At 35.6% G+C, this 11684-nt stretch overlaps 1 protein-coding gene across 1 annotated transcript; it reads right to left on the bottom strand.

Annotated features, from left to right (window-relative positions):
- Positions 1 to 222: 222 nt before the first annotated feature.
- LOC128860360 (trypsin-1-like) lies at positions 223 to 11238 on the bottom strand. Its single transcript, XM_054097843.1, has 8 exons — positions 10939 to 11238; positions 10669 to 10884; positions 6414 to 6490; positions 3142 to 3266; positions 2921 to 3073; positions 730 to 824; positions 508 to 668; positions 223 to 440 (listed from the first exon to the last, which is right to left on the bottom strand). The coding sequence occupies exons 1-8, from the start codon at positions 10988 to 10990 to the stop codon at positions 258 to 260; spliced, it is 1062 nt and encodes a 353-aa protein (XP_053953818.1). The 5' UTR covers positions 10991 to 11238; the 3' UTR covers positions 223 to 257.
- Between the last annotated feature and the right edge of the window lie 446 nt (positions 11239 to 11684).

Here is an 11684-nt window from a genome sequence, read left to right as displayed (position 1 = left end):
AAATCCGCACCACACTGTCACTGACACCGAGATAAAAATGCGAGTCGTTAGAAAGATTGTTCTAGACTTCTTTTCAATAAAGGCACTGTTTGAGTGACTTTGGAAAAAAGTTTACAATATTTCCCAAATACACAAATCCAGGAATTCAAAATTTGGATTATTGTGCATTCAAATCCCATCAAAGAACATAGTAACCGAACATTTTGTTTAAAACTACATATCTCCAAATTTTTACTTTATTTGTTTTAAGGAAATATCTATTGTGACACGGTCCCATAAGTTACTTGTTCAATCCAATCAATATATTCAGAAATACGTGTGTAAACACTTGGTATGCCAGTGCCACAACCAATGCCAAAGGATGTGACACCAACAACGAATGACATTAACTCTAGGCCTTCCCTTTGCACAAACTTGATTATTGGACCGCCGGAGTCGCCCTGTAAAACAAGCGAAGAAACATACGAACTTCGATTAGAAATATTGCAAAAAATAGCTGTATCTTACTTGACATGTGTCACGTAATTTCTCAGGATCTTTCGCACATATCTGCGTCCATATAATTCCATCAGTTAATGAACCACTGTCTGGGTCGTAGTGTAATTGGCATTCGTTGTTCTTGATTGTGACCAAATTGGTTTTCATCAATAAGGGCGAGGATACACCGCCTGCAATTATTTTAAAGGATAGTTGATATCGTTAACGCGGATTTTATGTATATATACATACCAAATTGTGTGTCCCCGTAGCCAATCGCGGTAACATTTTCTGTCGAGCTTGGCCCTGCCCAAAGACAAGCGGGAGCATCATGGAAGGGATTTCCACTTTTAGAAATGAGTGAAAGTAAATCGAAATTTTTATTCCAAATGCAAAGTTTTAAATTTTATTAATATTATTTCTATTACAGTGGTGTACGTACAAATCCGGACACTAAAAATTACTGTTTTTGTTTTATTCTTGACAGATAATCTAATGGTGTTGGGCGAAGAATGCACTTCAATGGATGGAATGAAACTTTTCTTATTTAGTTGTCAGTATATAAAGGAGTTTACTGTACAGCTATAGTACTGTTATTTATTAGGCTCAACAGCCCACCAAAATCATAGGAAAAATACCACCAAACCAAACGCCTGCCGCATTACCAAACGGTGCGTTCAATAAATCGACACAGTAGGCACTCACCACTTGTTGCCCTCACTTATTACATGCCGAAGAAATGAGAAAGTTAAATTTGGATCAATCGTAGTTCAATTTATGTTTAAATTGCGCCTTTGACTCATCTATAAGATCTTGACAAACTTTTTACCATAAATTCTTGGACATGGAAGCCGGTATAAATTCTTATTCCAGGTCTTCAGTATAAAGTTACAGCACCTCCGTTAGTTTTGCCATATCGTTCGATTAGATACAAATGCTCCAGCTCTGAAAGTATTTCATGCGGTAGCTCCTGGTAATAGCAGATGAACAATTAATTGAAAAGATAAAGTGGAGATGAGCTAGGCTTTACATGGTGTGCCCAATTGGCGCCTGTTAGAATGACGATGGAAGGATTGGCTCGCTTTTTTAAACTCAGCCAAAATAGCTTAAGGAATGGAAGATGAAGAGTGTCTTCGGCAGCTTTGAAACTAATTTCTAAATTTATGCATTCCATCTAGGACGTCCACATGCGCAAACAATTCCACTCGAATTGCATCCCATAATGCATTCTCTGAAGGGTAATCCGTGGACTCAGCTCTACATGAAATTATAGACAAAATGTAAAACCTTCGAAGAATTTACACTAGATATCTTTCTCGATATGGATGGAGCTTTCAGCAATCCCGTGCCGTATGTTTAAATCAGGGCCTTCTTTTAGGCTGAGCCAGATCGGCTCGTATTCGTTCGGCTACTTTTGAGAAAAACCCATTGTCTCGGAGAGGGAGGGACCAGTATTGCTAGGCTCGTAGGGAGGGGAACTCCACAAGGAGGGTCCTCTTTTCTCCAGTCTGGAATCTTACTGTGAATAGTTTACATTTAAAATTGTAAAATACTGACTGTAATGTAAAACGGAGCCCCACCAAGACACTTCGGACTCTAATAGACCGTCTACCCATACATATTTATGGTGAGCTCCGTGCTAAATGCAGCACAGTCCGACTAAGTCGAAAGATTTAAGATTTGGCCACACAAAAATGTTTGGTACTGTTGTTGGTGTTGTTGTTGTTGTAGCAGCATAAATATCCCCCATAGGTGTTTGGGGAATGTTGCTTGATATAAATTTGTTAACGGAATAACAAATAACCGACTGTCTTGGGAATGAGGTTACACTGCTCTTGAATTCTGCTTTAATAATACATTTTCTACTAAAATTTCATAACATTAAGGACCTTGGCCCATGGTCAGTGGCTATCTTTACTGATTTCTCGTGACTAAATTACACCGTCGACAATGGCATTCACTCAGTACGGTTGCCTCACTACTGCAGTGTCTTTCAAGCAGACTACTGTCCTGTGTTTGACAGAATGTGTCATCGCTGTCAAAACTCTTGCGTCTGGCTGACTGAATTTCTGCTACCATCCACAATATTATAGTTTTTATTAGATAGACGAAGTGGTTTAACTTGGTAATTCTCGCTCTCTCTTGAAACCGAACAAGTGTTGCCATAATGGGGCTGCACTTACTAAACGAGAGTGGTAACCAGTAAACCGTAACTTAACCTATTCTAGCGATTTCCCCGCCGAGCTTGTCTCCGTGACGCGTCTTGGAATGATTTTTCCCCACTTGCACCAGAATGTATCCAAATGCACACCTTTAAATCATACACCTTCACTAATTTTTCGCAGGCTTTAAACTTGGGCAGTCAAAATTTGGTATTTCCAACCCTATCTGAATTTTTATGTTCGCCACTGTATATAGAAGAATTCATAATTTTGTAACTCACTAAAATGGTGTTCTCAAGCGTACAATAGCAATGTCGTTGTAGACGTATGGATATTCATAATCAGGATGTTCTATGACTTCCTCAATATCCAAATCCCATGCCTCGGTGTCATTTAAAGCGAATCCACCTGGTCGTACCACAACGGGTAGGTCACTAAATTTGGCAAATATCTTCCATCATAGGAATAAAAAAAAAATAAATAGCCATTATTTTTTACGTACTTTGAATGATATAAACAATGAGCCGCAGTGATAACAAAACCACGATCATATATAGTGCCGCCACATCTGTAGACTATTGTTGAGTTCCCACTGAATTCGTCTTTAACGCGCCATCCCAGCGCCGCCTGAAATAAAGTGTTGAGAAATAATACTTTTCTCCTATTACGTAAAAGTATATGTGTCAAAGTTTATTTTGGTATAGGAAAAAGTTACTCATATTTCGATAGACATAGATTCCGCACGATATTTCCCAAAATAAAAAAAGTGCTATCAAAAGGTAAATTGAAAGGATGGTTCGATTACTCATCCCCGAACTATCACATTCCCGAACATTTTCTGGAGAGTTTTTGATGACGTTGTTGCTAACTCACTTTGGTTTCTTCAAAGTGCTGTGGTGATATCTGAGCTAAATCTTACGTTTTTTTACCTCACACGACGAGGGGTGCTCAGACAAAGAACGATTTAGGTTCTAGTATGAATTACTTACTTGAATTATTTGAATTACGTTGATTTTTGATAATTTTATTTTTCTGTCGATCTTCTGTATTGTTCGCCATATAAAAAAGGTTCGACCATTCGATTATGTATGGAACAAATTGCAATGAACATTTTTAGGTTGTTATTTTTAATTTTGTATAAAAGTTGAAACTTGGAGTTATGTGGTCTGTTTATATTAAAAATGTGGCAATGCTGCTAGCAATATATAAAAAGTCGAGCATTCGTTATATGGAGAAAATGCCAAAAAAAGGTTTCAATAACTAATGCAATTTTAGTGCCACCTGAAACTTACACTTTATTATAAATACAAAAATTCAGTGGGCTATACAAGTGCTTATAGCGTAATTACTCTCGACGTAGACTTAACATAAGTTACGTAAGAAAGAGGTATAAATATTCAAGCTGCCAAACCGGTATATCTATACAGTCTTATACAAAATAAATTAGAGCAGGAAATTTTTTCATAAGTTTCCTTCTTACAGTCTGTGTCAGAAGAAAAGAACCGGTTTTTTTTCTTGTAACTTCAAGATATATTTCGTTCTGCTTTTTGTTGCATAATAGTCCCACTCAAGGGCTACGACGCCAGTGCTAACTCAGGTTGGTGCCGTTCGAAACTTTCCCGAGAACGCAACCAAACAAAAATGAGGGAGAAGTACGTGAAGCGGGATATTTATGTACGCATTCAAAAGGGCCGAAATTATGCAAAAGTGATTAAAAAATCAAAAAAGTTTGTTATGATGTGGAATCAACGGTATAAAGTGTACAAAAATGTTTATGCCGAGTGCGGCTGGAAGCGAATACCGACAAAAAAGCAGAATAAAGTGATCGTCCAACTTTTTTAGCGGGACCTTTCTTTGTGACTACGCCAAGCACGATCAGGGAATAGATGTGAATATCAACACCATCGAACGTCGACTAAAGGAGGCGAACATATCCTACCGTCCCGCATCATCGAAACTACTGCTCTCATAAAAACACATTGAGAAACAACAAAACAAGAAAATGGCGTCACAGTATTGGACTGGTCTTCCCAGTCCCCAGACGGGCAACCGCATTGAAAATGTGTGGGGAGTTCGCAAAGTCTGGTTCTCTTTGCCGACGAGCTACGCAGAAAAGCTTCAAAGCATGCCGAAAAGATGCCAGGCTATACTCAACACCGATGGAGAAAACACGGCTCATTGAATAATTGCGACTCGTAGATTTGTACATACTTTTATGTAAAAAAATTTTAAATATATATCTTTTATACTTCATGAATAATCGCGGTTCCTTTATTCTGACACAGACTGTAGGTTCATTGAGCTCGATAACTATTCCTAACAAAAAGTTTAATCCCTACCTCCTGTAACTCGTTCTTAAAACAGGCTCTCGTTTAACTAATTTTAACCATAGATGACACTTCTTATTTTTTATACGCTGGTTGTGAAATAAGTCTTGGTATTTTATGCTTTTATTGAAATGTTTATATTTTAAATAATCATTTTTTTTCGGTTTTTATATGCATTATATGCAATTTAAAGATTAAATAATCCCTCTTTCTGGTCAATTGGAACTCAAAAATTCGCATCGTGGATTTAACGATTTATTTTATTTTTTTAACATATCGTTAATTTTTAGTCTGGACCTAATAATTTACCAACATACTGCATAGGAAGTTTTTAAAGAAGCCTCATCAAATAAATGTGAAAAAAAAAACTAATATCACACTCATATTTTCGGGCATATTTTCAAAATTTAGACATTTAAGTGTATGCCATTAAGAGATTTTTTTTCAATTTCTATTATTTCATGAGTTGTGTCCTTTTTGGTGACATGGCATCGGTTCCGATCCGTGTTTTCTGAAAACTTTGAACGCGTTTTTCTCGAAACTACATTTATCAAAATGTTTGACATGATATCTCAAGTTCTACTGAATCTACTCACTTGAAATTTGGTGTCAGTCTTCTCAATACTTTACTCGATCGTACAAACTATTATTTTAACAAAATAAAATGTTCAAAAAAGTAGAGTAAAATGTACTATTTTTTTGATAGCCGTAATTTAGTAAAAAAAAATTTTTTCTTCACTTTTTCTTAGTTAGTACGATTGTGGTATTCATTCAATTTCATCCTTTTTCTTAGTTAGTACGAAAGTCGCATTCATCTAAATTAATAATCTTTTTAATTTTTTTGTTTCAGATCATTAGAAAGCTTGCAATCATGACAAGTTTAGCGCGCCATTTTTTTGGAGCCCCCACTTCAACAAGTTATAAAATTGTCAGTTTTTAATTTTTGCCCATTTTTTTTATGTATTGTTAAAAGATTAATAAATGGATGGTAAAAATATTTTTCGGTTTTTATTTACAGCACCAGCAAAAACACCTTAAATTCATGCCTCTACACTGGAATGCTCCCTTAACTGGAGTTTAGGATAATCAGAAACACGTGACGCTGGTATGGTAGGGTGGCATAAGTTAAATAAAATTTTGGCTAAAACTTGCCTAACTCTAAGACTTCTGTAGATTAATTACATGATTGCTAGAAATTGTTCGGAATTTTTAGAATTCTGATTAAAAAGTTTGAAAAATTTATGCAAATTTGTTGAATTTTTTTTAAATTTTTATGAAATTAATGAAACATAAATTATCACAATTAGTCATAATTCTCTGTGCTTAGTTACTGGATTAGAAAATATTAAAATATTAAAATTATTACGTAATATATTATTATTATTGCTATTAAACTATATTTCATATCATATTAAATATCTTAATTATTATATTATATATTACTTACCATAAAGGGGAATTCATTGGCCTTTGCCAGTTTACCATATATGATGAAGCCACGTTTTAAGTGATTATATCTGCAAACTTAAAACAAATTACTCGATAAAGAAATCGAAGCAAAAAATACGAGATGTGGCTATTAAATAACGAAAGTAATAACCTACATGGAAAAATTAACCTAAACGCCAACGATCGGGAGCTGTTGAATATGAAGCCTTCTCTTTAGAATGAGGTATCTTTTATTTCTGTAAACACAACCATTGATTTAGAGTTTTTTCGTTTTTTTTGTTTTTGGTTCATTTGACCTTGGTTTGGCTCATTCGGAAAAGGTTTCTCTAATCAGTACAGCATCTCAGTTTTAGACCATCGATTTATTCGCAGGATCATGCGATCTTATGAGACTTTTGTCTGTTTCTTGAATTGAAATTTGAATTAAAAGGACGTCCATTGCAGCTATGAAAGAAAACACGTTACACGTCTTGAAGAAGCTGACAAAGAAGTCTTCCAGCACTGTTTCGAACAACAGAGCACTGCAAATATAGAGGCGGATATGTACTGAAGGTGACAATAAAATATTTTCCAGCGCCAGTCTCCTTATTCAAAATCCACACATCGTAAACTAAATTTTACGATTCGCTTGGCAAAAATACTTTTTGGCAAATGGCGTGAAGCCCCTTAATGTGCTAACGCCTTCATTGATATCGATTTCTTAAGGAGGCGACAAGAACTGGGCGTCATATTGCGCTAATTATACACAATCCAAAAAAAAAAAAATCGCTAACGAACCTGATTTTCAACGTAAGATTACTTTATCATTACTAGCTTCACTTTACAAAATTCAAGTAATCAAATGGTGTTTTCTTTTCTCGCAATAGCATAGCATTTTTTACGCCCTTTTTCAGAGCGATAAAGTTTTAGTTTTTTTTTCTCAGCATATTCATAGGGTAACGTTTTCTTTTCTCAAACTGTTTATTCGCACCAGGCGAATGTGTGACATTTTTTATACAAAATATGGAGGCGAGTATTGTTCAGCTGAATTTTGTTTATCTATGAGTAGGTATACACGAGTTCGTCAAAATAGTTGTAGCAAAATTCAATTTTTTTAAAATATTAAGAGGGCAAGTAAATTAAGGGCTCGTCCATTCGACAAGCCTTAGCATGGAACGGTTAGATGAAGCGACTGGTATAAATAAATACCAGTACGTATGTTGGTGGCGCCAGAAAAGAACTGCAAAAATTACATTTGCTTGGAAGCACTTCATGAGTATTAGTTCATACAGGGGAACATTTGTTGCTTCAACTTGTTACTTGTGATGCTCGCGCTTTGCCAACCCCTTTTTGTTTTCGTTCTTCTCAACGTTCTTATTCTCAAATGGACAGACCAAAAATTAACAATTGCAAAGTATAGTATGTGCTCACTGCGGTCAACACCAAAAGAGAATTCCTAAAGTTGAAGCAACTAAAGTCTCCTTGAATGAGCGTCGTCTAATGAACGGCTCTTGAGAGAGAGCTGACAGTATTGAAAATAATGAGTTATACCAGTTTTTTGTGGTATAAGACCTCTTCTATTCGCAATTTTACCCGCTCGCTATCACAGTGCTCGATTAACGTGATGAAAAATGTGCTTGCGAAAGCAACAACAAAGTTATCGAGTAAGATTCACCGCTAGCAAGTATGGCTGCACCTCTTAGAGTGGTATAACTCACTGCCTTGCAAGCACATGTATTGTAATTTAAGGTAGCTATATTTCCGCGTTATGTATGTTCATTTTTACCAGTTGCTTCATCTATTCGTCACTTGCTAAGGCGTGACGAAAAGAAGAGGCACATAATCATACTCGCTAGTGGCGAATCTTGCGTGATAATTTTACTGTTGGTTTTACACGCAAATTTTTCGTCAAGTGGGCAGAGCCTTAACATAGCGAGCAGAGAATTGCCGAATCGAAGACGTTTTTAATACATATATGTATGTATTTTTAATTATTTCATTGTTAAATATATAATTTGCGGGAGTATTGAATTTTTCTCATACGAAATACGCAAAATTTTCACAGGGTGTAGGGCAATATTTTGGTAATGTCGGCATGTAATAAAGGGATATTTTTCGAGAAAACAAAATATTATGGGGAAATCATTGTCATATAAGTCGAAAATAAACCAGTCCTATATTTTTGAACAGAGGTTTAAGAAAAACTATATTTTATTTCAATGAAAGTCGTATTAGAACCTGGTTTTAATTTAAAACTGGATTTATATTTAAACTCACCACAAGCTGATAGGTACTTCATTTGGATTTAAGCAAATTGAAATGAGAAGAAATTTTCTTCAGAGTGAGCGCCTAAATATTGAAAACTAATAAAAATGTTTCGCTTTCAAAAGATTGAAGAGCTTTTGTATAATAAATGCCATGAAAGATCTTCAAGATATTCTAATCCATTTGAGTTAGATGAAAATGCATTTTGGCAGCAAAAAAAAAAACGCACATAAAGAAAAAGCACAAAAAAAAAAACGAACTGTCACAAGTCAACCCGAATTTTGAACCACTTTAAAACTGGAACTTTATTCTACCAAAATTAAGAGGACAACTTAAAATTTTTCTAAAAATTCTGATTAAAATATTAAATTTCAATAAAATTTTCAAAATTTGTTTAAATTTTGTGCAAAATATGAAACTTTAAATTATATTGTATGAATTATATATTATTTTAATAAAAAATAAAATAGAATAAAAAAAGTAAATAAAGCGAATAAATAATCAAAACTTCGCGCTCTATATTGGGAAAACAGATGCCATTACTTATAAAATATATATAAACTGACTTGAAATAGACTTATTTTTTCTCTTCTGGCGTTTTGAATTTTCTATGTTAACAGAAAACCAAAAATATCTGAATGAAATTTGTGAAATATTCATTTGTGAGAGAGGAGATGGAGCGGGAAACAGATTGGAGTTTTCAGTGACAGTCAGGCTGCACTGAAGGCCCTAGAGAACGCGAAACAAACCTCAAAGATTCTTCAAGAATGTAAGAAGAAGCTCAATTCTGCCGCAAGACAAAACAGGCTTGTACTTATATGGGTTCCGGGACACTCCGGTGTTCAAGGAAACGAAATCGCCGACGAATTGGTCAACCGGGGATTAGAGGTGCCCCCACAGGGGCCAGAGCCAATAATCAGAATCAGTTCCGCAGGAATCATGAATTGGAGCAGTGATTATGTAGGCAATCTACGTAAAGAACGATGGTATGGTCTAGAACGCTGCACAACTGCAAAGTTCTTTTTTGACAAGTCCGAACAGAAAACTGTCAAACTTTCTACTAAAACTTGGAAGGAAAGGCGTTCGGTTGATGGTCGGTATCATTATAAGACACAACCCATGGGGTCAGCATATGACCCCCATTGGAATCATTGAGGGCCCAATGTGCTTGTCATGCTTGGAGAAGGCGGATAGCACTGAGCACTTTCTCTATGAGTGTCCTGCCTTTGCTAGAACACGGCTACAAGTTTTGGGTTCGGATGTCATGAGAATGAGTAATATTCGTTCTCTAAAACTGGAGGATATTTACAGATTTGCCAAAGAATCTGGAAAATTCTCACAGGACTAACTATCTCTATCTCTGTCTCTATTCTTTCCTACCTCTTCTCTGATACTTTTCTCCTTCCCTCCTTGACCTTGGCCCTTTGCAGAGCTTTAAATACAATAGGCGTTTTAGCCTGAGTGTTTTAATAGCAACCAAATCTCCTGGTACTCCTTGGCTCGACCTTTTCAAATTTAAAATTTAATTTGTCAGATGACATTATTGCCATTATTATTGTTATGGGAGGATCTAGCACTGCAGGTTGTAAGTTATTTGTATTTCCTTTCATGGATTCAGAGTATTTTTCTAACCCAAATTTCTCCAAAAGATTTTGCTATTTGTTCTATTTTATTGCGTTTGACAGTTTCCTCTTCCTCCCTACAAAATCTGCAAATACGATTTCAATATATTCCCTGCTTAGTAAGATGATAACTCGGACGACATTAGAATGTAATAGATTTGTGTCAATGCTGGTTCGTACTAAAACATAGTACTAAATTGACTAAGGTAGTAAAGCAAATTGACCCAGTTCTAACTATTCGGTCCCAGTTTATCTAGTGCGCTTATAAGTTTAAGTGATAAAATTGGCAAAGGCAAACTGTGCTTAAAGATTCAGCAGAGTTCTACATGTATCGACCAGTTTTTCCCCTACAAATTTGCATTTTCTAGTAGAAAAGTTGTTCATTACCTTGCTCAGATATCCTGTCTGCATTTACCTCAGCTCTATAGGCGCAACAGCGCAAACGCGATGTACTGTTATGTTGGCAAAAACCACCGCAAAGAGCTTTGTCTTCATCCTTAAATGTTTTATAATATTCTTCATATACAAAACTGCCGCTGTAGTTGAGTGGAGTAAAACAAGATTGTGCATAATAGCATCCCTCAGTTGATTGATTATAAAGCACTAATAAAAAGGATTAATTAACTGCAGTTAACTACCAAAAATTTCACTGTTTACCAATTAATCCGAATATTATTATATTGTAGAAAATTACACTTTTAAGCCACATAATTTAGTTTTGAACTACGAGAAAATTCTTCACCAGTTCGGGCGGAAGTTAACACCTGAATGCAATTGTGAGCTGATATGCTGCGACTGAGAACTCATAAAAGCTTCGCACGCTGGTTCACTGCGGTAATTCCATCCTGAACACTTCAAAACCGGCTTTCTACTAATAATGATAACTTTTCTGAGTAATTCTACAATGAGTATTAAGAAGTATTTGTTTTGGAAGCAATTATATGTTTTTATACTATAACAACCAAAGGATTATTTCTTTCGTAAACAAAGAATTCACAATTTATTATGTTAAAACCAAAATCACAAGTCATTGGCGACTGTCTAAGAAGATTCGACACACCCTAAGTGTGCTGCCCAGGCTGGGAAATTGAGATCTTTTGAATACCTGCGTTTAAGGGTAAGTGCAATACTGTCAGCTGTCAGTTTTTTTAAGCCGCTCTGTAATCGATTTAAAGTACACTGAAAGATTACGAAGAACCTGAAGAAGCTGTTGAAGCCTTAAAACAGCTCGTTGTGTACTCGTAAGTATCCACTTCGGTGGTGCAAAAGTGTTTTGAAAATTGGTTCATGCACAGAAATGTGAAAACAATAAAGCCATTTGCATTATTATTTTACTGTATTTTCATAATCGGGCGCAAAATATAAAAGGTAACCCCCCTTGAAATCCAACCAAATCCAACGTA

Source organism: Anastrepha ludens, chromosome 4 (assembly GCF_028408465.1).
Source record: "Anastrepha ludens isolate Willacy chromosome 4, idAnaLude1.1, whole genome shotgun sequence".
In the NCBI taxonomy this organism is placed as follows: domain Eukaryota; kingdom Metazoa; phylum Arthropoda; class Insecta; order Diptera; family Tephritidae; genus Anastrepha; species Anastrepha ludens.
Note: the sequence above shows the minus strand (reverse complement) of the source record. Positions and strands in the feature narration are given on the sequence as shown.